This window comes from Leptodactylus fuscus, chromosome 6, assembly GCF_031893055.1.
Source record: "Leptodactylus fuscus isolate aLepFus1 chromosome 6, aLepFus1.hap2, whole genome shotgun sequence".
Taxonomy (NCBI): Eukaryota; Metazoa; Chordata; class Amphibia; order Anura; family Leptodactylidae; genus Leptodactylus; species Leptodactylus fuscus.
This window is the reverse complement of record NC_134270.1, coordinates 19352152-19378581: the sequence shown is the minus strand read 5'-3', so window position 1 is coordinate 19378581 and position 26430 is coordinate 19352152. Positions and strand designations below refer to the sequence as shown.

Genomic DNA, 26430 nt, shown 5'->3' with positions numbered 1-26430 from the left:
GAAGATTGAAACTCAGCTCAGGAAGAAGTTGCGCAGAGAGGCCGTCCCTGAAGAAGATGGAGGCGGCGCAAGAGAGTTCTCTCGCAGCATTGGGAACGCCCCCAGTGCTGTGAGAAAACTCATTTGCATACTGACGAAAACCGGGATTTCTATGGAACGACGGTGCGAAGAAGACAATGAAAGGTAGGAGAAGAATAGCCTTTCTTAAGGCTATTCCTATATGTTAGTGAAAAAAATTGAGTTTTAATGATAGGATCCATTTAAAGTGCAATCCCATAATATGCTGTATTGTGTGATCTCCTCACGTGCAGTGTGTGGGGGTCAGATATGATCTATAGGACACCTAGGGGGCAGATATCCCATCTAGATTGTAAGTTTGGGGGGTTGTTATTCCCAGTAGAAGGAGGTGACTGTTGGGTGCTCTGCATCTCTAGTGGAACAAGATCTACCGTCGGTTTTCACCAAGGGGAACAAACACATTCTTGGGCCAGTCCGACGACATTTTACAGAGTATCACCCTCTACTAATAAGCTCTTTCCAGAATTCTGAGGCTGCAGGGCAGACGTTACAGTCCCTTTAACTGCTGGGGCTATTGTCAGGGTAGCAGTGTGTCTTGTATGATGTATATACAGCATTGTGGTTTTTTGTTTTTCCTCAAGGCGCTATCATTTCTTAGAGGTTGGCGCTTTTCTGGACAATGCTCCATAGGGCCTTTGTCTGAAGTGCAGCACTTACTGTCGGAGGAGTGATGTGAAGTCTTAAAGGAGTTCTCCACACAGCTCTTATACACACTTAGGTGCCACTATAGTATTTGGCCGTAAGTAGACAATCGCAGTCACAACCTGCAACTTCACAAGGAATAACCAGCTAAATAATCACTTAGTGCCAGAAGTTTAGAGCCATTTTTACCTGCACATGTGATTGTAAATTTGGAGGGTTTGTGCCTCTCTGTGGCCCAGAACTGCGACATCATCATATTAGTCAGTGTGAAAGTGGTGATATAGAAAAGTCACACCAGACAGCCTTGTTCTAAATGCTCCCACATTTCATAATATGAGCCGTATAGTGTAGGGATTTTGTCTGACCGCACCGCACATACATATTAAAGTATTTGTAGAATCTGTGTAATGTGTTTCAGGTACTTTCCTGGAAAGTGTAGTTGTTGAAGCTCGGGGTGAAAATGTCACGTGCAAAATAAGTTATCTCAGTTGTATTTTCTACATAGTAGGCAGTATTGTAGTAGTTATATTCTTGTACATAGGGAGCAGTATTATAGTAGTTATATTCTTGTACATAGGGAGTAGTATTATAGTAGTTATATTCTTGTACATAGGAGTAGTATTATAGCAGTTATATTCTTGTACATAGGAGCAGTATTATAGTAGTTATATTCTTGTACATAGGAGCAGTATTATAGTAGTTATATTCTTGTACATAGGGGTAGTATTATAGTAGTTATATTCTTGTACATAGGAGCAGTATTATAGCAGTTATATTCTTGTACATAGGAGGTAGTATTACAGTAGTTATATTCTTGTACATAGGAGCAGTATTATAGTAGTTATATTCTTGTACATAGGAGCAGTATAATAGTAGTTATATTCTTGTATATAGGAGCAGTATTATAGTAGTTATAATCTTGTACATAGGAGTAGTATTATAGTAGTTATATTCTTGTACATAGGAGCAGTATTATAGTAGTTATATTCTTGTACATAGGAGCAGTATTATAGTAGTTATATTCTTGTACATAGGAGCAGTATTATAGTAGTTATATTCTTGTACATAGGAGCAGTATTATAGTAGTTATATTCTTGTACATAGGAGCAGTATTATAGTAGTTATATTCTTGGACATAGGAGCAGTATTATAGTAGTTATATTCTTGTACATAGGAGGCAGTATTATAGTAATTATAGTCTTGTACATAGGAGCAGTATTATAGTAGTTATATTCTTGTACATAGGAGCAGTATTATAGTGGTTATATTCTTGTACATAGGAGCAGTATTATAGTAGTTATATTCTTGGACATAGGAGCAGTATTATAGTAGTTATATTCTTGTACATAGGAGGCAGTATTATAGTAATTATAGTCTTGTACATAGGAGCAGTATTATAGTAGTTATATTCTTGTACATAGGAGCAGTATTATAGTGGTTATATTCTTGTACATAGGAGCAGTATTATAGTAGTTATATTCTTGTACATAGGAGCAGTATTATAGTAGTTATATTCTTGTACATAGGAGCAGTGTTATAGTAGTTATATTCTTGTACATAGGAGGCAGTATTATAGTAGTTATATTCTTGTACATAGGAGGCAGTATTATAGTAATTATAGTCTTGTACATAGGAGCAGTATTATAGTAGTTATATTCTTGTACATAGGAGCAGTATTATAGTGGTTATATTCTTGTACATAGGAGCAGTATTATAGTAGTTATATTCTTGGACATAGGAGCAGTATTATAGTAGTTATATTCTTGTACATAGGAGCAGTATTATAGTAGTTATATTCTTGGACATAGGAGCAGTAATATAGTGGTTACATTCTTGTTCATTCTAGCAGTATTATAGAAGTTATATTCTTGGACATAGGAGCAGTATTATAGTAGTTATATTCTTGTACATAGGAGAAAGTATTATAGTAGTTATATTCTTGTACATAGGAGAAAGTATTATAGTAGTTATATTCTTGTACATAGGGGGCAGTATTATAGTAGTTAGATTCTTGTACATAGGAGCAGTATTATAGTAGTTATATTCTTGTACATAGGGGCAGTATTATAGTAGTTATATTCTTGTACATAGGGGCAGTATTGTAGTAGTTATATTCTTGTACATAGGAGCAGTATTATAGTAGTTATATTCTTGTACATAGGAGCAGTATTATAGTAGTTAGATTCTTGTACATAGGAGCAGTACTATAGTAGTTATATTCTTGTACATAGAAGGCAGTATTATAGTAGTTATATTCTTGTACATAGGGGCAGTATTATAGTAGTTATATTCTTGTACACAGGGGGCAGTATTATAGTAGTTATATTCTTGTACATAGGAGCAGTATTATAGTAGTTATATTCTTGTACATAGGGGCAGTATTATAGTAGTTAGATTCTTGTACATAGGAGCAGTATTATAATAGTTATATTCTTGTACATAAGAGCAGTATTATAGTAGTTATATTCTTGTACATAGGAGCAGTATTATAGTAGTTATATTCTTGTACATAGGAGTAGTATTATAGTAGTTATATTCTTGTACATAGGAGCAGTATTATAGTAGTTATATTCTTGTACATAGAAGGCAGTATTATAGTAGTTATATTCTTGTACATAGGGGCAGTATTATAGTAGTTATATTCTTGTACATGGGAGCAGTATTATAGTAGTTATATTCTTGTACATAGGAGCAGTATTATAGTAGTTATATTCTTGTACATAGGAGTAGTATTATAGTAGTTATATTCTTGTACATAGGAGCAGTATTATAGTAGTTATATACTTGTACATAGGAGCAGTATTATAGTAGTTATATACTTGTACATAGGAGCAGTATTATAGTAGTTATATACTTGTACATAGGAGCAGTATTATAGTAGTTAGATTCTTGTACATAGGAGCAGTATTATAGTAGTTAGATTCTTGTACATAGGAGCAGTATTATAGCAGTTAGATTCTTGTACATAGGGACGGTATTATGGGCAGAGTAACGCCAGTGAAGTACAGTACAGGTGCTCCATTTTACCATATGTCACCCAGTTCACATATCTGTGGAAACATTTGTGTAATTCTTAGAGCTGGAGGTGATATTTGTGACCCACATTCTTCTTCTAACTGGAGCAGATAACTTCAGGTCTTGTGGGCTTGGGTAACATTAGGCAGGTTTGAGTTACAGATGTGAGATTGTCACTTCCATGTTCTTGTTCTTCTTCTGGGCTCATCGATAAGTTTGTGGAGTTGCCCTTTAAGCATCATGCTACCATTGAGGACACGGTTTTCTTCCCAGTATTCAGCATTTTACACCAGGTTGTTTCAAGATCACCTTGGAAATACCTTCCACCTGGCAAAAAGCCTTAGTTGGAGGGTATGATTCCTGTGTGTCAGTAGTTACTGAACATACCACATACCGCAGATGACAATGAAATATCAGACGTAGCAGATTAACTGGTTAGTCCGCCCTGAATTGTACGGTGCGGTCTTCTTCTGCTGAGTGGGAAAGGGCACAGAGAGACTGAGCACATTGTTCAGGAGTGAATAGTGTGTTTATGTGGATGTCTGACAATTCATACAGATAGGGAAGTGTTACCGCTAACAGTCTGGGAAGCCGTGTGTAGCTTGGTGTGAAAATCTGCAATTTATTGCCCATTATGTCCTGGAGCTGCTTAAACTGTTACACCTGTTGGGAACAGTCAGCAAGATTGTGGAGAGATGTACCCCATAACAGCTTCCTGCAATACCGTGGGATTCTTCATTTATTATAGAACAAATGAGGGGCTGTATAAATACGAACAGGTATATAGGTATAGTACAGGATGTAACTAAGGATAAGTAATGTAATGTATGTACACAGTGACTGTACCAGCAGAATAGTGAGCGCAGCTCTGGAGTATAATACAGGATGTAACTCAGGATCAGTACAGGATAAGTAATGTAATGTATGTACACTGTGACTGTACCAGCAGAATAGTGAGTGCAGCTCTGGAGTATAATACAGGATGTAACTCAGGATCAGTACAGGATAAGCAATGTAATGTATGTACACAGTGATTGTACCAGCAGAATAGTGAGCGCAGCTCTGGAGTATAATACAGGATGTAACTCAGGATCAGTACAGGATAAGTAATGTAATGTATGTACACAGTGACTGCACCAGCAGAATAGTGAGCGCAGCTCTGGAGTATAATACAGGATATAACTCAGGATCAGTACAGGATAAGTAATGTATGTACACTGTGACTGTACCAGCAGAATAGTGAGCGCAGCTCTGGAGTATAATACAGGATGTAACTCAGGATCAGTACAGGATAAGTAATGTCTGTACACAGCGACTGCACCAGCAGAATAGTGAGTGCGGCTCTGGAGTATAATACAGGATGTAACTCGGGATCAGTACAGGATAAGTAATGTAATGTATGTACACAGTGACTGCACCAGTAGAATAGTGAGTGCAGCTCTGGAGTATAATACAGGATGTAACTCAGGATCAGTACAGGATAAGTAATGTAATGTATGTACACAGTGACTGCACCAGCAGAATAGTGAGCGCAGCTCTGGAGTATAATACAGGATATAACTCAGGATCAGTACAGGATAAGTAATGTATGTACACTGTGACTGTACCAGCAGAATAGTGAGCGCAGCTCTGGAGTATAATACAGGATGTAACTCAGGATCAGTACAGGATAAGTAATGTCTGTACACAGCGACTGCACCAGCAGAATAGTGAGTGCGGCTCTGGAGTATAATACAGGATGTAACTCGGGATCAGTACAGGATAAGTAATGTAATGTATGTACACAGTGACTGTACCATCAGAATAGTGAGCGCAGCTCTGGGGTATAATACAGGATGTAACTCAGGATCAGTACAGGATAAGTAATGTAATGTATGTACACAGTGACTGTACCAGCAGAATAGTGAGCGCAGCTCTGGGGCAAATACAGGATGTAACTCAGGATCAGTACAGGATAAGTAATGTAATGTATGTACACAGTGACTGCACCAGCAGAATAGTGAGCGCAGCTCTGGAGTATAATACAGGATGTAACTCAGGATCAGTACAGGATAAGTAATGTAATGTATGTACACAGTGACTGCACCAGCAGAATAGTGAGTGCGGCTCTGGAGTATAATACAGGATGTAACTCGGGATCAGTACAGGATAAGTAATGTAATGTATGTACACAGCGACTGCACCAGCAGAATAGTGAGCACAGCTCTGAAGTATAATACAGGATAAGTAATGTAATGTATGTACACAGTGACTGTACCAGCAGAATAGTGAGCGCAGCTCTGGAGTATAATACAGGATGTAACTCAGGATCAGTACAGGATAAGTAATGTAATGTATGTACACAGTGACTGCACCAGCAGAATAATGAGCGCAGCTCTGGAGTATAATACAGGATAAGTAATGTAATGTATGTACACAGTGACTGCACCAGCAGAATAGTGAGCGCAGCTCTGGAGTATAATACAGGATAAGTAATGTAATGTATGTACACAGTGACTGTACCAGCAGGATAGTGAGTATGTACACAGTTGGGAGGATTCTTATGTAACTTTGATATTAGGGCTGTACACTTGCGTGTACCCTTGAGTGTCTTCTCCCGGGGTTGTAGGACTAGTGTCCTCCTTGAGATCAGTGTCCTTTCCTCTCTGACCCCTTTGCCCTGGGATACATGTATAACCTGCTGGGGCAGATGATGAGTGATTGGCAGAACGATATTCTCCATCATCAGATATTTCCTTCTCGCTGCTTCCAGTTTCTTCCTCTCAGTAAACATATTGTAGAAGATTTTAGTTCTGGCTGTTCACTTCTCTATTAACCCCGTACATTCCGGCTGGCAGTGAAGACTCCGATATCTTCGTGCTGAGTTTGTCTCTTTCCTTCTATGAATGTATTAGGTGACACTTTACGTTTCCTTTTACCGAAGACTTGTGATCTGTTCCGTACAGTCCTTCAGCGACTGCTTCGGGGTTGTCTGTTGTCTATTTCTCAGTGGTCGTGTGAATAGCCCCCATGTCATGTGACAGACGTTAAAAACACACCTGTCACACGTGTTAGTGTAGGCTTGCTCTCATCTCTGCACTTAGAACATGCCAGTCTCTGATTGAAGAAACCACGTTCCATCGGGAGCCCCATCTCCTTCCTTGTTGTCCTTGTACAGCGCCATACCTTTAGCCGTGGCTGTGTCTGGTATTGCAGCTCAGTCCCAGCAGATCAGGGGTGATCCCAAGGACCCCGACCAGTTTGATATCGATGGCCTGTTTAATAGGATTGGCCATGAAGATGTTGATTGTGGGATTTTCTGACATTACTAGCCCCTTATTACTGTATACTATATGGTTGTGCCGCTTTATAGCTTCGTCCGTCTGCTCTTTACATAAACACTTCACATCTGAGGCTTTGTTACAATTGCATCCTTTATGATCTCTCCTGTCTTGATCATTTCTGCACTAGTACAATGTATTAGTCTTCGTTCATATAGGATTGGCTATACGGGATTCCACTGTAACAAACCCTCAGCAACGAGAAGGGAAGATTTTCGGGTTCCAGAACGTTCCCACTCACGGACAGCAAGCAGAGATCTTGAAAATGATGAAGAATCGAAACGCAAAGTCTATGACCCAGCTGCAGAACTTTTCATCCTCCCCCCCATATTAACCTTATCATGTTGTAAAGGACGGACCGGGCCCCCCTTCCCGCCTAATCCCGTGCAGTTGATGTGGGCCGCCGCCGCTGCTGGCAACATGGCCGTGTTTATCCTGACACCAGGAACCAGTATAACCACCTGCCGTGTGTATGGGGTCATTGTTCTGCAGCCAGGAGGCCGTGCCACCACAGAACCTAGCCTGGGAACGAGGCTTTCGGTTGGGAGGCTTCAGTTGTGCCCACAGGCTACACATTACTGCGGGCCATGAGCGGCGGGCTGCGAGGACAGGATCCTGCGCAGGTTCCTTCACTCACCGTCTACACCTGCCAAGAGGAAGCCCCGAGGCGCAGCCTAGAGATCCCACAAGTGCGCCCATTGTTTGCAGCCACTCGGGACGGCCGTGCTGGAATTTAGAACTTAATCCACGAAGCTGGGGCTGAATAGTCAGGGAGGAGAAAAAGCTCACGCCGTGGCGGTATTTATATGTGCCGTATCCACGCACCCCGGGGACCGCTGCGGGCTACAAAAACTCGTGGTTACTGCACAAACCTGTCCCATTCAGGGGCAACACGGTGGTTAGCACTGCAGCCTTGCAGCGCTGGAGTCCTGGGTTCGAATCCCACCAGGAACAATTTGCGAGGAATTTGTATGTTCTCCCCGTGTTTGCGCGGATTTCCTCCCATTCTAAATAGACATACTGATAGGAACAAAAAAATAATAATCTGTCACCTGCCGCAATTGTGTAAATAAAACTAGCGCTGTGGCACCCAGCTTTTCATGGCTTCTGAATGGACCTATTTGCCAAGTAACAAGTCTGCAAATAGGTTTGGCTAGGGATTGTGTACACGAAATGGTAAGATTATATAGCACCATGTGTGGCTATGTATACTATATGCTGATGGCACCCAGCTTTCCCTTGTTTGGAGAAGACCAGTTGAAGCGAGTATGACCACTACTAAATCCAAGTATAGATTGTCTTCCGGATTTTCATAGGGGCTGTGTACCCAAAACAGTGGGATTTTTTTGGAAACACCATGTGTCTTTATTTGCATCCTCCGGCACCCAACTTTCCCAGGCTCTGAAATGCAGAGGATGGTCGTAATGCCACTAATAAAGCCAAGTATAAAATGTCATCCAGCTTCCTAGACAAGAACAGGATGATGCCCTAGGCAAACGTTGAGTGTAGGCTGTTGTACTGCAGTTCTGGAGCCTAGGAAAGCTGGGTGACACGTGCACTTAGAGCTGTTATGGCACCATATTGGCTATTACCTAACGGTATCAGCCATGTGTATGTTCTGGTTAGGATAATGTCACCCAGCTTTTCCAGACAATAATAAATAGTCACAGTTGTCTTGCAGGATCCCAAGAAAGTTGGGTGACACAACCATTTAGTACTGGTATGGTGCCATGACTGTTTTAAAGGTATGAGCCATGTTCTGGCGGCCAATATCTATACATTACTCAGCTTTCCTAGGCAATGATACGCATTCAGAGTTGCCTTCCAGGAGTCTCAGAAAGTAGGAATTATTTGGTTATCTGGCACACCGTTGTGGTAACACAGAGGGATAGCAGAACACCATTGTCCCTTTAAAGAGGACAGGTCACCACCTTCTCCAATTTGAGCTCGATCCATCTTTTAACAGGCTCAAGTCAGTTGATTCTAGCACATTAGGATTTTTTTTTCTCTAGCCCCCACCCATCCTGAGCAATTGGTGCAGTTAGTTTTGGTGACTGATGTACCGACTAGACTGTTTTTTGTCAAGTAGGTGGTCTTAGGCAAGAGCGCTACCCACTTGTCATTAAAGTCTAGTCAGCATATCAGGCTCCAAAACTAACGTCACCAATTGCTCAGGAACAGCGGGGACTAGAGTAAATTCTTTTTTTTTTATGAATTATTTTTGATTTTTTTCTCTATGTAGTAATATGATATTTGATCTTCTACCCTTCTCTATCTTGCAGTTGTCCCGGTCATCCTGAAGGCTTTGGTGTACGACGAGAAGCGAGGGGCCTGCAGCGTGGGCTCCAACGTCCGAGATGCCGCCTGCTACGTGTGCTGGGCCTTCGCACGGGCCTACGACCCTCTTGAAATGAAGTCATTTGTACATCTCATTGCAAAGTAAGCGCCTTATATTCTCAGTGATTTGGTCCATGTCCCTATGACAACCCCTCCTGTTCCGTGCTCTCTCTGGTTCATCATCATCCTACGTTCATCATAGGTGATTGTTCCAATGATGGGCGGGCAGGAAGTGTTGTCCTGGGGACATTAAATGTCATAGTCTGATGTGCGGTACCCCCGGCTATTGAGGCGACAAGGGTACGGTCAGATCCTGACACACACTTACTGGACGTGTAGGTATAGGACATATGCGTCTGACATAGGATTTCGGCTTTACTGCTAAGATTATGGCAAATTTAAAGACTCTTAAAGGCAGTGAATCATCGCAGGTGCTTAGTGGGTGCACTTTATTGCAGCATTAGCCTTCCTGAGGTGTGCCGCCACTCTCCCCCACCCAGGATTTACTATATTACATAAGCATTACATTTTGGGTAAATATAAGCACTGCTCAGTAATAACGCACTCGCCCCAAGGGGTCCAATCACACTGTCTCTGGGTCCTCTGCTGAGTCTGTCTTGCTAAGATGGACCACACTTTGCAGAGTTAGCAGATTGCTTAGAAGTCTATGGAGAGGGGACTGGTGAGCAGGAGTTGAGTGAGAGAAAAGCAAAGACACAGACAGAGGTTAATGCAGCTAGATGGAAGTTTCTGTCTCACCCCAAGTGATTTATTAACACCAGTACCTCTCAGTACTTCCATATCATGTCCTGCATACTGCTGCTGAGAGTGAGCTGGGGAGCAGGAGCTGAGAGAGAACATGTGGAGTTTGCTGCAGCTAAGTGTAAGTCTTACTATCTCACCCCAAGAGCTTTATTCACAAAAGAACAAATCACTACTTCTTTATCATGTCCTGTTAAGAGTGAGCAGGGACTGAGTGAGAGAGAAGCAGAGACATGGAGAGAGAGAGACTTAGAGAAAAAAAGAGAGTAAGAGTTTGGTGCAACTAATAGTAAGTTTATACCTCACACCAAGTGCTTTATTCACATCAGTACTTCTATATCATGTCTGCTGAGAGGGAGTTAAGGAGCAGGAGGTAAGAGAGAGAAGCAGAGGTACAGACAGAGCTTGCTGTGGCTAAATGTAATTGTTTCATCTCATCCCAAGTACTTAAATCATATTTAGTACATGTCAATACTTCTGTACTATGTACTATAGGCTGTGAATGAGAAGAGTGAGTTAGCGAGCAGGAGCTGAATAAGAGAAGCAGAGACTCAGGAACAGGTAGAAGGTGGTGCAGCTAATTGTAGGTTTCTATCTCACCCCAAGTACTTCATTCATATCAGTAATGTTCAGTACTTCTATATCATGTCTGCTGAGAGGAAGTTAAGGAGCAGGAGGTAAGAGAGAGAATCAGAAGCACAGACAGAGCTTGCTGTGTGTAAATGTAATTGTTCCATCTCATCCCAAGTACTTTAATCATATTAGTACAGGTCAATACTTCTGTAGCTTGTATTATAGGCTGTGGATGAAATGAGTGAGCTAGGGAGCAGGAGCTGAATAAGAGAAGCAGAGACTCAGGAACAGGTAGAAGGTGGTTCAGCTAATTGTAGGTTTCTATCTCACCCCAAGTACTTCATTCATATCAGTATTGTTCAGTACTTCTATATCATTACCTCCCTCGACTGAGTAAGGGAGCAGGAGTCATATAAAGGCCAGAAATGGTGTACATACGTGGCATCTTATCCTGAAAAGTGTCCTGAAAGTTTAGAGTTGATAAGGAATTATAATTAGCCAGCAATTATCTCTGTCTTGCCCAGAGTGATCTTATATTAACCCTTTAGGGTGCCCCCTGTGGGCTGCATATTACATGTTGTGTCCACCACGACTAGTCTATTGCCCTTTAAATAGGCCATATGCTTTGTAAGGAGTCATGGGTTATTTTTCCCTCTAATAGGCCTATTAATCCTGACTCCTCATCATCGCTGACAGGCAGGGTGTTATGTAGTGCAGCGTGTGGAGGACCGGAACTCCTTTGGCCCGGTACAACCAGTTCTGAAGTCAGCCCGGCCCCTCCCTACTTTTCCAGCTTCCAAACCCCAAATGTGTGGGAGGAGAAGAAAATAACCTATTGACAAAATAATGGGGCGACCGCAGTATAGACACAGGTGTCCTGCCCATGGCCTGCGGTGTCGCCTGCCCGTGCTGCGTATACAAACCTGATCACTGTCACCTGCCCAGCACCCGCTGCAATGGAGACTCTGCCGTATACCGCCATCCGAGGAGATGGCGACAAATGGACAATGCTCAAATCCCACTGAGTCGTGCCGGTCAACTTCTGCATAGGGGGCTGTAGAACAACTTTACAGGCAGTATTACACGTGCTGGGATTAGATACAGACACTATTACACAGGAGAGGCTTAGATACACCACTCAGTAGACAGAATCACTCATGACAGGCATAGGTACAGCAGCTCTGAGACTGTATCACACATGACAGGCTTAGATACACCTGCTCTGCAGACAATATCACATATCACAGGTTTAGATACAGGTCAGCAGACAGTATCACGAATAATAGGCATAGATACAGAAGGCACGAGACAATATAAGATATGACAGACTTAGATACATCCGCTCAGCAGACAATTTCACACATGACAGACTTAGATATCAGAGTCCTGCAGGCACTATTACACCGAATGAGCTTAGATACACTTCCTCATAAGATAGTATCACAATAGGATTAAATTCAGGAGCTTATCAGGCATTATTACACAGGATAGATATACATAGCCGGGCTCAGACAAGTATTACACATAACAGGCTTAGATACACAGCTCAGCAGATAGTATCACACATTTAAGGCATTGGTACACCTGCTCAACAGATTGTCACACATGATAGGGCTAGATAAATGTGTTCATTAGTTAATATCACATATAGGATTAGATACAGGAGCTTAGCGGGCACTATTACACATAATGGGCTTAGATACATAAGGCATATTAGATAGTATCACCTTAAACTTAGATACCCAACTCATCAGTTGGTATCACTTGGATAGACCTGCTCAGCAGACAGTATCAGACAGGATAGGATTAGATACACAGCTCAGCAGACAGTATCACACACGATAGGATTAGATACACAGCTCAGCAGACAGTATCAGACAGGATAGGATTAGATACACAGCACAGAAGACAGTATCAGACAGGATAGGATTAGATACACAGCACAGAAGACAGTATCACACAGGATAGGATTAGATACACAGCACAGAAGACAGTATCACACGATAGGATTAGATACACAGCACAGAAGACAGTATCACACGATAGGATTAGATACACAGCTCAGCAGACAGTATTGCACATGATAGGATTAGATACACAGCTCAGCAGACAGTATCAGACAGGATAGGATTAGATACACAGCTCAGCAGACAGTATCAGACAGGATAGGATTAGATACACAGCTCAGCAGACAGTATCAGACAGGATTGGATTAGATACACAGCTCAGCAGACAGTATCACACAGGATAGGATTAGATACACAGCTCAGCAGACAGTATCAGACAGGATAGGATTAGATACACAGCTCAGCAGACAGTATCACACATGATAGGATTAGATACACAGCTCAGCAGACAGTATCACACATGATAGGATTAGATACACAGCTCAGCAGACAGTATCACACATGAGAGGATTAGATACACAGCTCAGCAGACAGTATCACACAGGATAGGATTAGATACACAGCTCAGCAGACAGTATCACACAGGATAGGATTAGATACACAGCTCAGCAGACAGTATCACACAGGATAGGATTAGATACACAGCTCAGCAGACAGTATCACACATGATAGGATTAGATACACAGCTCAGCAGACAGTATCACACATGAGTGGCTTAGATACACCTGCTCAGCAGACAGTATCACACATGATAGGATTAGATACACAGCTGAGCAGACCGTATCACACATGAGTGGCTTAGATACACCTGCTCAGCAGACAGTATCACATTTTCTCGGGTTCGTTGCACCACCTGAGCCCCGGCGCTCTCTCTGACACCACATGGCGTGTACACGGAGCGCTGAGCTGTCTGGTGTATTTCACAAGTGATGGTAGAAGTGCTGACTCAGGATGGCTGTCTCCGACTTGTCAGATAGGGGAGCGCACAGAGATGGCTGCTTGGGAAGAGCCGTCAGTTTCGTCTTCCCCTGGGCGATGTTTGTGGCAGGCAGGAGATGATAGGCGTGGCGGCTTCTCTCCCAGTATAAGATTAGACTGCCGCAGGGCTTGGTCGTCCTGTAGTCAGGAGATGTGAGCCATGGCTCTGAGCTACGTTGTCTTATGGCGTGCCGCACGGGCGGCCATGTTCACCCTACATCCGCAGAACGTGTCATGCGTGTTACAAGGAGATATGAGGAGCTGTAGATAGAGCTGCGGTGTTCTACATGTTACTAGTAGTTCCTAGGTTGGAGCTGAGATATGAGGAGCTGTAGGTAGGACCTCACACGGTCACCAGTTATAAGACCTCTGCTTGCTTTTTGTGAATGGGGTCAGAATTGGAGGACAACCCCAACTCTGTTTAGGACTCTCCTATGCACTTGCATTGATTTCATTACCATATGTTAGTGAAAGTGATGATCTGGAGCTCCCGCCGCCCACACAAGCCACCCGCCGCTACATGCACGCCCCACAGTGGTCACGTACCTGCAGCGGTCTGCGGCTAGGCTGCCTGTCGGTCGCTGACTGCTCATGTAATCCCTTATCCATCCATCAGTGCAGCGGCTGTCATGGTTGTTCTTCTCAGATTATACAAAGGATAACACAACACAGAATCCATACTATATCTCACAGCTTTGTGGTTTCCGCACGATTCGTACGGACACCGAACGGAAACCACACAGACCCTATTATAGTCTATGGGGTCCGTGTGGTTTCTTGGGTATCCGCCTTTTTAATGCATATAGGTTTCCATTCGGGGGGGGGGGGGGGGTCCCCAAGCAGACTGTATGCACATGTGAACCGGGCCTTAGGTCAGGATGACGTTCAGTCGATGGATAGGGTTGAGCGATCGGGATCGGCTGGAAAATGATCGGATTTTAAAATCGATCCAGAAATCTCAAGATCGATGGCTCTAACCTAATATGTCACAGTTCACAGACAGCAAGCAGAAGTGTTGACAATGGCTGAGGAAATGCAATAAATTTAAGAAAATTGTACAATTGGACCGTCCCTTTAAGGGCACTTCTGTGTACCAGCAAATGGCGAACTATTCTATAGCAAAAAAGGCTGAGCTTTATGGAATCCATTGTTCCCTGTTATCAGCCAGTTTATATTAGGGACGCTGGCCCTTTAAGACGTAACTGTAATGCCCGGTCGCCTTGAACAATGGCAGGTGCCTGATCCTCCTCCGCAGGTGCCTGTGCAGGAATGCAGGAGACGTCTCTGCTCTTGAGACTTTCTGCCTTTCCCAGGCACGGGTTTGTGTGTTTTGGGGAGGTGGGGGTGTTGGGGGGGTGTTGTTGGCGAGTTGGTGCAGAGACGGTGAAAGTGCAAACTCCTCTCCTCGCACTCGGCACAGGACGTGTTTGTGAGGCTGGAGTTTGCTGTTCTCGGCAGGCGTGGTGACGGCGGACAAGCTGCGACTTGCCGTCCAAGTCTCCCGACAGAGGCTGCTCCTCCGTGGGAACCTGCGCTGGAAGCTCGCGGAGTATCACAGAAACTCGCAGAACAAAAGCTCACAAAATCCTGTTTGATTTCCTTGATAAAGTCATGATCTGCAGCCGCGCCAACATCGCTTCCCTGACCGCTGACGGCGGCAGTCCAGACATGTCCCCGTGCAATAAAAGAAATTGTCTGCTCCTGGGAAAGCTGGGTGACCGACTGTATGACTATCACCGCTATACTCTATAATATATACCTTAATACATCTGTAAAGGGTAAAGTCAGGAGTACAGGAAAGCTGGGTGACTCACTATATGACCACCACTGCTAGACTTTATAATATATACCTTAATACCGTAAAGGGTAAAATCAGGAGTACAGGAAAGCTGGGTGACTCACTATATGACCACCACTGCTATACTCTTAATATATATCAGGAATGGAGGAAAGCTGGGTGACTCACTATATGACCACCACTGCTATACTCGGGGTATCTCTTAATAATTATCAGGAATGGAGGAAAGCTGGGTGCCAATTTTTATAACCCTTATGGCTTTATTAGCAGTATCGGTTAATATATATACCCTGATACATCTGAAAAGGGTAAAATCAGGAGTAAGGGAAAGCTGGGTGACACTCTTTATGACCACCACTACTAGGGGTATCTCTTAATATACAGTATATCAGAAATACAGGAAAGCTGGGTGATACATTGTATGCCCCCCCACTGCTTTACTAGCGGAATCTGTTTATTGATACATCTATAAAGGGTAAAATCAGGAGTACGGGAAAGCTGAGTGACACATTATTTGACCTCTACTGCTATACTAGGGGCATCTCTTAATATTTATCAGAAATACAGGAAAGCTGGGTGACACATTTACTAGCGGTATCTGTTGATATATATCCTGATTCATCTGGAAAGGGCAAAATCAGGAATCCAGGAAAGCTGGGTGACGCTGTGTATGACCACCACTGCTATACTAGAGGTATCCTTCGAAATACCAGACATATTTGATGAAATATACTCTGATAAATATTCAGCTCCCATTTTACTGTTATATAAAGCAGATTCAGGAGTCTGGGAAAGCTGGGTGATGTTCCCTTTGGGAGGCTGTAAGGACTTCCATCTTGCTTGTCACCCAACTTTCTTAATCTTCTGCAAATGTGGGTGTATATATATGCATAGATCCCCTTTTTAAGCAGCTTTTTACATTCAGGAGTTTTGGTAAGCTGGGTCATAATTACTTTCTGGTTCTTAATGTAATTGCCACCAACTTTCCTAAGCTTCTGAATGGCACATATACAGAGGTATACATAGGTGCCCCCACTGTTCCTGAATTCAGGAATCCGTTCCGGAATCCAGAAAAGCTGGGTGATAATTCCATTGTCGGCTATAATGACAGCCATCTTGGCTACTACCTAGCTTTCATAGACTCCTGACCAGCTGACTTATCTATGTCTAGATTTATACACGACCCCCTGCCATATTACTATGATATTTAGGCTGGTTTGTCATTCAGAACCCTGGGAAAGTTGAGTCATAGTCCAGGTGGTACTTGGGCTGCCACCCAACTTCTCTAAGTGCCTGAATGACAAACCTTCATGACTTTCCATGCATGTATCACTCTATCACTTTATTACTATAGTAGGCTGACAAGCCATTTGGGATTATGGGAAAGTTGAGTAGAAATGTAGCCTTTAATGGATTTGCCACCCAGATTTTCTAAACTCCTGAAAGGCAAATGTCCATAAGCGTGCACAAATTCCCTTCAGCCATTCCGGATTCTGGGAAAGCTGGGTGGAAAGGTGGTCCCTGAATTTTGATTTGCAGCGCATGTGACAGTAGGTGGCGCCACTTGTCATGTGATTCACAGAGTGAAGAGTTTTTTTGTGAGCTTGACCCCCCCCCTCCTCCCACCACCATATGGCGGATGGATGACCACTGCCCCTATCTAGTAAATGTGGCGTTGTGTCCCCTTTAAGATGCTTATCCCTCTCCTGACTGATCCGGTCCCTTTCTCCTTTGCCTTGCAGTGCGCTGATCATCGCCGCCATCTTTGACCGCGACGTGAACTGTAGACGAGCTGCATCGGTAAGCTTCCCGCTCCAATCTGGTGAGCGGTAGGGGGCGCTAATACTTTTGAAACTTAATTTCTGCACCAGTGTGAACAGGTTTCCAGTCCTTGACGGCAAGCAGAGATTCAGAACCGCATGTTACATGGCTAGACTCCATTTATCTGCGGCTTTCTGCCAGGACTTCCGATTCCTTTCCATTTTCAAGATCTCTGCTTGCTGTCAGTAAAGGCAGGCCGCCATATTACATCATGTTATGTTCTAAAGCAAGCAGTGGTCTTTTTTTCATAGAGGTTGCAGGGTCCACTGTGGCCCCTGCAACCTCCATTTTTTATTTTTGTAGATTGTGAGCCCCATATAGGGATCAGTATCAGTATGTCTTTGTAGTATGGGAGGAAATCCTCGCAAACACGGGGAGAACATACAAACACCTTGCAAATGTTGTTCATGGCAGGATTCGAACCCAGGACTCCATTGCTGCCAGGCTGCAGTGCTAACCACCGAGCCACCGTGTTGCCCCCGCAAGCAGTGGTCTGGAAACCTGGGTGAGCTCGTGCCTGTGGTTTATGATGAAGCTCCAAAACCTTCCATGATACAAGGATTAAGCTGTATTTATATAAAACTAGAAGTAGTGATGTCATCGCCTTCAGAACGGGGTCACCCCTGCGGGTGTTGTGCCCTGCGTGCGGTTACCCAGGTGCCCGGACTTGCTGGGCGATGTGCGGCTGCCAGGGCTGGATTGATGTTGCTTACTCTTCCTCCTGACGACTGTGTATGGTAACCGTAGCTCGGGGCTAGTATTACCGGCTCTGCACGTTGCTGGGAGCCTATATACTACACTGTACACATAGCAGCCCCACAGGAGCCGACTACAAGGGCTTGGTACATGCAGAAGGGATCACAGAGACTTAGAAAAACATGGCCGAATCCTGCCACTAACAGCGCCACCACTGCCTCTGGTTTGTGTCTGGTATTGCAACTCGGCTGAATGAGTTATACTGGGTTGTAGTTCCACATATAACCATGGGACAGGGGTGGCGCTGTATATATCATGTACCACCCTTTTAAAGGGGTTTTACAGTTATCCATAGGATAGGCTGGCAGAGATTCAAGTGAATGGGCTGAGCTGCAGTACCGAGCCTAGCCACTAGACAAAGTGTGGCGCCGTGATTAGTAGGAAGTGCAGTGATTGCAAAGCTGACCCCTATAGCAAATCCTCTACATCCGAAAACGCAGTTTCGTGCCATCCTAGTCATGTAAGTGAATGGTTTAGCCCGAACCTGCAGTTTTGACCATGACTAGCCATGAGCCCCGTTGACCACTGTGCCACCATTTTGGGCTAGGCACGTTTCCTGCCAGGACGTGGCGCGGTGGGTCGCGGCGGGCCAGTTTGTTTGGTGTCTCATTTTCCTTTGTTTGTCCTCTGTTCCGCAGGCAGCCTTCCAGGAGAATGTGGGGCGACAGGTACAGTCACTTTCGCAGCCATCCCTATTAACCCATTGTGTGCAGCTACCCATCTACCCCCCACCCCCTACCCTGCATGGCACCCAGCTTTTCCACCCCCAACGCTCTCTATCTTATACCTTCTACTCTGCTCATCTTCAGCCTTCTGTTACATGAATGCTTTTACTGCATCAGCACTGCGCCCCTTACACAGGCAGAGCAGTCGGATACATTATTCGGATTTGCCTCGTACTGGTTTCTTACTACCCCATCTTCCGTTTATTACCCCCACAGGGCACTTTTCCACACGGCATCGACATCCTGACTACCGCAGACTATTTCGCAGTCGGTAACCGGGCCAATTGTTTCCTAAACATCAGGTAACATGGATTGCAGATATCCAAATATTACAGATTATGGGAATAATCTAGATTAGATGATCAAATATTCCAGATTAAGGGGTAAGACTGGTATAATATTCGGTGTCATGGTCTCTGCTTTTGTCGCCCGCAGCGTGTTCGTCGCAGGTTTCCCAGAATACACCACGTCCATGATCGACCATCTAGTGGAGATGAAGATCAATCATTGGGACAGGTGAGCGTCTGCTAATCCTAGGATACACCTAGGAGATGAACATCGAAAGAAGCAGTGTAGACTGACACAGGAGCAGCCCAAAGCTCGAGTCTGTCCGGTAATCCGGCGCCTCAGTGCTGGACTATTGGATTGTGACTGACCTAGATGTTGTCTCCTGTGCGTACAGGTTCTGTGATGTCATGTTTATTATGTAAACTCTCCGCCTCAGCGTCCTCCCTGGATCCTGCTTCTCCATATGTGCCGGTGTGATCCGGCGGCTGTGAGATCCCTTCCCTGCGGCGGCTCCAAGCCCTGAGCCTTGTGTTTGCTGCACACACACACTGTTTACAGTCCCTGGCAGCTTCTCTGTAGTCAGGACTTCACCTGCTCCACCTGCAGGGGTCAGTGTTTGTGTCAACAGATAACAGGTCAGCTTCAAAGCTATGGCCGACACCCCCCCCCCCCCCCCCCCCCCGAACAAGTCTGTGCAGCCCCTTATATCTGCCCATGTCCTGCAGCTGATCAACTATCTGCCTGTAATGTGTCTGTACCCTGTATAAGCACCCCAAGTACCCTGCAGCACTGTATCCTATATCACTATAGTCACCACTTCTATACCCTACATCACCCTGCTCCTCAGCACTGTACCCTATATCACCATACCTCTGCGCCTGTATTCCCTCTATCACCATGTACTGCATGACCATACACTGCACTATTGTATCACTATACCCTGCAGCACTGCACTCTATATCACTATACCCTATATCAGCCTACCCTGCAACACTATACCCTATATCAGCCTATCCTGCACTGTTATACCCTATATCAGCCTACCCTGCACCGCTATACACTATATCAGCCTACCCTGTACCGCTATACCCTATATCAGCCTACCCTGTACCGCTATACCCTATATCAGCCTACCCTGCACCGCTATACCCTATATCAGCCTACCCTGCACTGTTATACCCTATATCAGCCTACCCTGCACCGCTATACACTATATCAGCCTACCCTGTACCGCTATACCCTATATCAGCCTACCCTGTACCGCTATACCCTATATCAGCCTACCCTGCACCGCTATACACTATATCAGCCTACCCTGTACCCTATATTACTATACCTAGCACCACTATACCCTTTTACTATATTGTGCAGCACTGTACCCTATATCACTATACCCTATATCAGCCTACCCTGCACTGCTATACCCTATATCAGCCTACCCTGCACCCGCTATACCCTATATCAGCCTACCCTGCACCGCTATACCCTATATCAGCCTACCCTGCACCGCTATACCCTATATCAGCCTACCCTGCACTGCTATACCCTATATCAGCCTACCCTGCACCCGCTATACCCTATATCAGCCTACCCTGCACCGCTATACCCTATATCAGCCTACCCTGTACCGCTATAACCTATATCAGCCTACCCTGTACCGCTATACCCTATATCAGCCTACCCTGTACCGCTATAACCTATATCAGCCTACCCTGTACCGCTATACCCTATATCAGCCTACCCTGCACCGCTATACCCTATATCAGCCTACCCTGCACCGCTATACCCTATATCAGCCTACCCTGTACCGCTATAACCTATATCAGCCTACCCTGTACCGCTATACCCTATATCAGCCTACCCTGTACCGCTATAACCTATATCAGCCTACCCTGTACCGCTATACCCTATATCAGCCTACCCTGCACCGCTATACCCTATATCAGCCTACCCTGCACCGCTATACCCTATATCAGCCTACCCTGCACCGCTATACCCTATATCAGCCTACCCTGCACCGCTATACCCTATATCAGCCTACCCTGCACCACTATACCCTATATCAGCCTACCCTGTACCGCTATAACCTATATCAGCCTACCCTGTACCGCTATACCCTATATCAGCCTACCCTGCACCACTATACCCTATATCAGCCTACCCTGCACCGCTATACCCTATGTCAGCCTACCCTGCACCGCTATACCCTATATCAGCCTACCCTGTACCCTATATTACTATACCTAGCACCACTATACCCTTTTACTATATTGTGCAGCACTGTACCCTATATCACTATACCCTATATCAGCCTACCCTGCACTGCTATACCCTATATCAGCCTACCCTGCACCGCTGTACCCTATATCAGCCTACCCTGCACCGCTATACCCTATATCAGCCTACCCTGCACCGCTGTACCCTATATCAGTCTACCCTGCACCGCTATACCCTATATCAGCCTACCCTGCACCGCTATACCCTATATCAGCCTACCCTGCACCTGCTATACCCTATATCAGCCTACCCTGTACCGCTATACCCTATATCAGCCTACCCTGCACCCGCTATACCTTATATCAGCCTACCCTGTACCGCTATACCCTATATCAGCCTACCCTGTACCGCTATACCCTATATCAGCCTACCCTGTACCGCTATACCCTATATCAGCCTACCTTGCACCGTTATACTCTATATCAGCCTACCCTGTACCCTATATTACTATACCTAGCACCATTATACCCTTTTACTATATTGTGCAGCACTGTACCCTATATCACTATACCCTATATCAGCCTATCCTGCACTGTTATACCCTATATCAGCCTACCCTGCACCCGCTATACCCTATATCAGCCTACCCTGCACCGCTATACCCTATATCAGCCTACCCTGCACCGCTATACCCTATATCAGCCTACCCTGCACCACTATACCCTATATCAGCCTACCCTGCACCACTATACCCTATATCAGCCTACCCTGCACCGCTATACCCTATATCAGCCTACCCTGCACCGCTATACCCTATATCAGCCTACCCTGCACCGCTATACCCTATATCAGCCTACCCTGCACCGCTATACCCTATATCAGCCTACCCTGCACCGCTATACCCTATATCAGCCTACCCTGCACCGCTATACCCTATATCAGCCTACCCTGCACCGCTATACCCTATATCAGCCTACCCTGCACCGCTATACCCTATATCAGCCTACCTTGCACCCGCTATACCCTATATCAGCCTACCCTGCACTGCTATGCCCTATATCAGCCTACCCTGCACCGCTATACCCTATATCAGCCTACCCTGCACCCGCTATACCCTATATCAGCCTACCCTGTACCGCTATACCCTATATCAGCCTACCCTGCACCCGCTATACCCTATATCAGCCTACCCTGCACCCGCTATACCCTATATCAGCCTACCCTGCACCACTATACCCTATATCAGCCTACCCTGCACCGCTATACCCTATATCAGCCTACCCTGCACCGCTATACCCTATATCAGCCTACCCTGTACCCTATATTACTATACCTAGCACCACTATACCCTTTTACTATATTGTGCAGCACTGTACCCTATATCACTATACCCTATATCAGCCTACCCTGCACTGCTATACCCTATATCAGCCTACCCTGCACCGCTGTACCCTATATCAGCCTACCCTGCACCGCTATACCCTATATCAGCCTACCCTGCACCGCTGTACCCTATATCAGTCTACCCTGCACCGCTATACCCTATATCAGCGTACCCTGCAACGCTATACCCTATATCAGCCTACCCTGCACCTGCTATACCCTATATCAGCCTACCCTGTACCGCTATACCCTATATCAGCCTACCCTGCACCCGCTATACCTTATATCAGCCTACCCTGTACCGCTATACCCTATATCAGCCTACCCTGTACCGCTATACCCTATATCAGCCTACCCTGTACCGCTATACCCTATATCAGCCTACCTTGCACCGTTATACTCTATATCAGCCTACCCTGTACCCTATATTACTATACCTAGCACCATTATACCCTTTTACTATATTGTGCAGCACTGTACCCTATATCACTATACCCTATATCAGCCTATCCTGCACTGTTATACCCTATATCAGCCTACCCTGCACCCGCTATACCCTATATCAGCCTACCCTGTACCGCTATACCCTATATCAGCCTACCTTGCACCGTTATACTCTATATCAGCCTACCCTGTACCCTATATTACTATACCTAGCACCATTATACCCTTTTACTATATTGTGCAGCACTGTACCCTATATCACTATACCCTATATCAGCCTATCCTGCACTGTTATACCCTATATCAGCCTACCCTGCACCCGCTATACCCTATATCAGCCTACCCTGCACCGCTATACCCTATATCAGCCTACCCTGCACCGCTATACCCTATATCAGCCTACCCTGCACCACTATACCCTATATCAGCCTACCCTGCACCGCTATACCCTATATCAGCCTACCCTGCACCGCTATACCCTATATCAGCCTACCCTGCACCGCTATACCCTATATCAGCCTACCCTGCACCGCTATACCCTATATCAGCCTACCCTGCACCGCTATACCCTATATCAGCCTACCCTGCACCGCTATACCCTATATCAGCCTACCCTGCACCGCTATACCCTATATCAGCCTACCCTGCACCGCTATACCCTATATCAGCCTACCCTGCACCCGCTATACCCTATATCAGCCTACCCTGCACTGCTATGCCCTATATCAGCCTACCCTGCACCGCTATACCCTATATCAGCCTACCCTGCACCCGCTATACCCTATATCAGCCTACCCTGTACCGCTATACCCTATATCAGCCTACCCTGCACCCGCTATACCCTATATCAGCCTACCCTGCACCCGCTATACCCTATATCAGCCTACCCTGTACCGCTATACCCTATATCAGCCTACCCTGTACCGCTATACCCTATATCAGCCTACCCTGTACCCTATATTACTATACCTAGCACCATTATACCCTTTTACTATATTGTGCAGCACTGTACCCTATATCACTATACCCTATATCAGCCTACCCTGCACTGCTATACCCTATATTACTATACCTAGCACCACTATACTCTGTTACTATATCCTGCAGCACTGTATGGATATCTGTATACTCTGTACCACTGTAGCCTATATAACTACATCCTATATGTATATCCTATATCACCATATCTTTCAGTATTCTATATCACTATCCCTTACGCCGCTGTACTGTGGCCATTGTCAGTGATTTATGGCGCTGTCCCACATGTCATGTTGATTCCAGGAGCGTTCAGTCTGCTTTTTGCAGCGCCTCAGCTCTCTCCAGTGTGTCAGTGCAGGTGGTCCCCTAAGTTGTGTATGCGTTTTGCATGCAAGGCCCTTTCTATCGCTGATTGTACTGCCCCCTGTCGTATCTCTCCGGAATAACACTACAGATGTCACCTGAGCCGTGAACTCATTGTCCCACTGTGAATAGGACCTGCAGCCCGCCTGTGGGTACAGCACCATGTCCCGCATACAGTCACCTGCGTAGGGATCTAAACCAGACAAACAGGTGGAGCAGATCTCAGGGGAAGAATATCACCGCCACCAGCAATGTTCTGCACACAATACACAATATCTGCGCAACAAAGACAAACACGACTGCGGGCCATATGAGGTTACACAGACAGCCGCAGCACCAGGTTATTTATATAGCGGGAAGTCCAGAATAAGATCTCTAGAGGTAGCATCCCTTAAAGGGGCTCTCCATGTGATCATGTATGTGGAAAATCTCATTACTAATGCAGACTGAATAATACAGAGGTATAGCTGACAACCTGGTATACCCTATACAACTCTATACCCTACATCAGGGCTTCTGAACCTTCTCAAGCAAAGCGCCCCCTAGTGAGAAAAGTCCCAACCGAGTACCCCCTCCCCCCAAAGTAGCTTATATATGTTAACAAAGGAAGGCTTTGTCTGAAGTCTCCATCAGCAGTTATGTAGTGACCCCACATGTAATATAATGGCCCCCACACTAAGTAGAATAGTCCCCCATATGTAGTAAATTGAATCCATCAGTGTCCCCACATTTAATATAATGGACCCCACACTGCTACTGCCTCCATTTGTAATACAATGGCCTCCACACTCAGTATAATGGCCTCCACCATGAGTTGAATGTCCCTCTTAGTGCCCCCATGTGTAATATAATAACCCCCCATTTAGTATAATGGACCCATCAGTGCCACACGTGTAGTATATTGGGACCCACTGTGTCACGCATGTAATATAATTACCCCCCACAGTATCCCACTTGTAATATATTGACCCCCATAGTGTCCCACATATAATATAATGACCCCCATAGTGTCCCACATGTAATATAATGAGCCCCACAGTGTCCCACATGTAATATAATGACTCCCATAGTATACCACTTGTAATATAATGACTCCCATAGTGTGCCACATGTAATATAATGACCCCCATAGTGTCCCACTTGTAATATAATGACTCCCCACAGTATCCCACATGTAATATAATGGCCCCCATAGTTTCCCACATGTAATATAATGACCCCCCACAGTGTCCCACATGTAATATAATGACTCCCATAGTGTCCCACATATAATATAATATAATGACCCCCATAGTGTCCCACATGTAATATAATGAGCCCCACAGTGTCCCACATGTAATATAATGACTCCCATAGTATACCACTTGTAATATAATGACTCCCATAGTGTCCCACTTGTAATATAATGACCCCCATAGTGTCCCACTTGTAATATAACAACCCCCATAGTGTCCCACATGTAATATAATGGCCCTTCACTGCTACTGCCCCCACTTGTAATACAGTGGTTTTCACACTCAGTGTAATGGCTCCTACACTGCCTTCACACTCAGTATAATGGCCTCCACACGTTCCCCACACCGCACACTAGAGAAAGAATGGCGCTCATTCAGGGCGAGGGCAGTGGTTCTCAGTCCCCAGGACTGTGGGGTGTACGCGTACCGCACTTGTTCTATATCACTGCACCTTATATCACTGTATGCTGTATCACCATATCTTACGCCTTCGCACCTCACTATGCCATACACTACAGTACCCTATATCACTACACCACGTATCGCCATACCCTGCTACAATATTTCTTACACCCTTAGTACATTACAGAGCTTATTCTTGCCCCGTTTGATGTTTGGGTCTGGGCTGCGCCCCCTCCTGCACTACAATGGCCTCTTCATCCCGTTGCGCTGACATCATCACTTTGTGGCAATTACTAATCGCCTTCCCTAGTTTTCTTTGTAGAGCTGCAGTAAAACTTCCCCTCCGTGTGATCCGGGCCCCTGATCCGCAGCTTCTCTCTCATCCCTCGGTTTCTATTGTTTTCACGT

The 26430-nt window shown here is 45.1% G+C and overlaps 1 protein-coding gene across 1 annotated transcript in view; it reads left to right on the top strand.

Annotated features, from left to right (window-relative positions):
- TBCD (tubulin folding cofactor D) overlaps positions 1–26430 on the top strand; it is a 137846-nt gene that overhangs the window by 66694 nt on the left and 44722 nt on the right. Inside the window, exons 15-19 of the mRNA XM_075279437.1 lie at positions 9338–9494; positions 17153–17210; positions 18626–18655; positions 18929–19014; positions 19148–19228. Of these exons, the coding sequence (XP_075135538.1) occupies positions 9338–9494; positions 17153–17210; positions 18626–18655; positions 18929–19014; positions 19148–19228 (412 nt within the window). The remainder of the gene's footprint in view (positions 1–9337; positions 9495–17152; positions 17211–18625; positions 18656–18928; positions 19015–19147; positions 19229–26430) is intronic.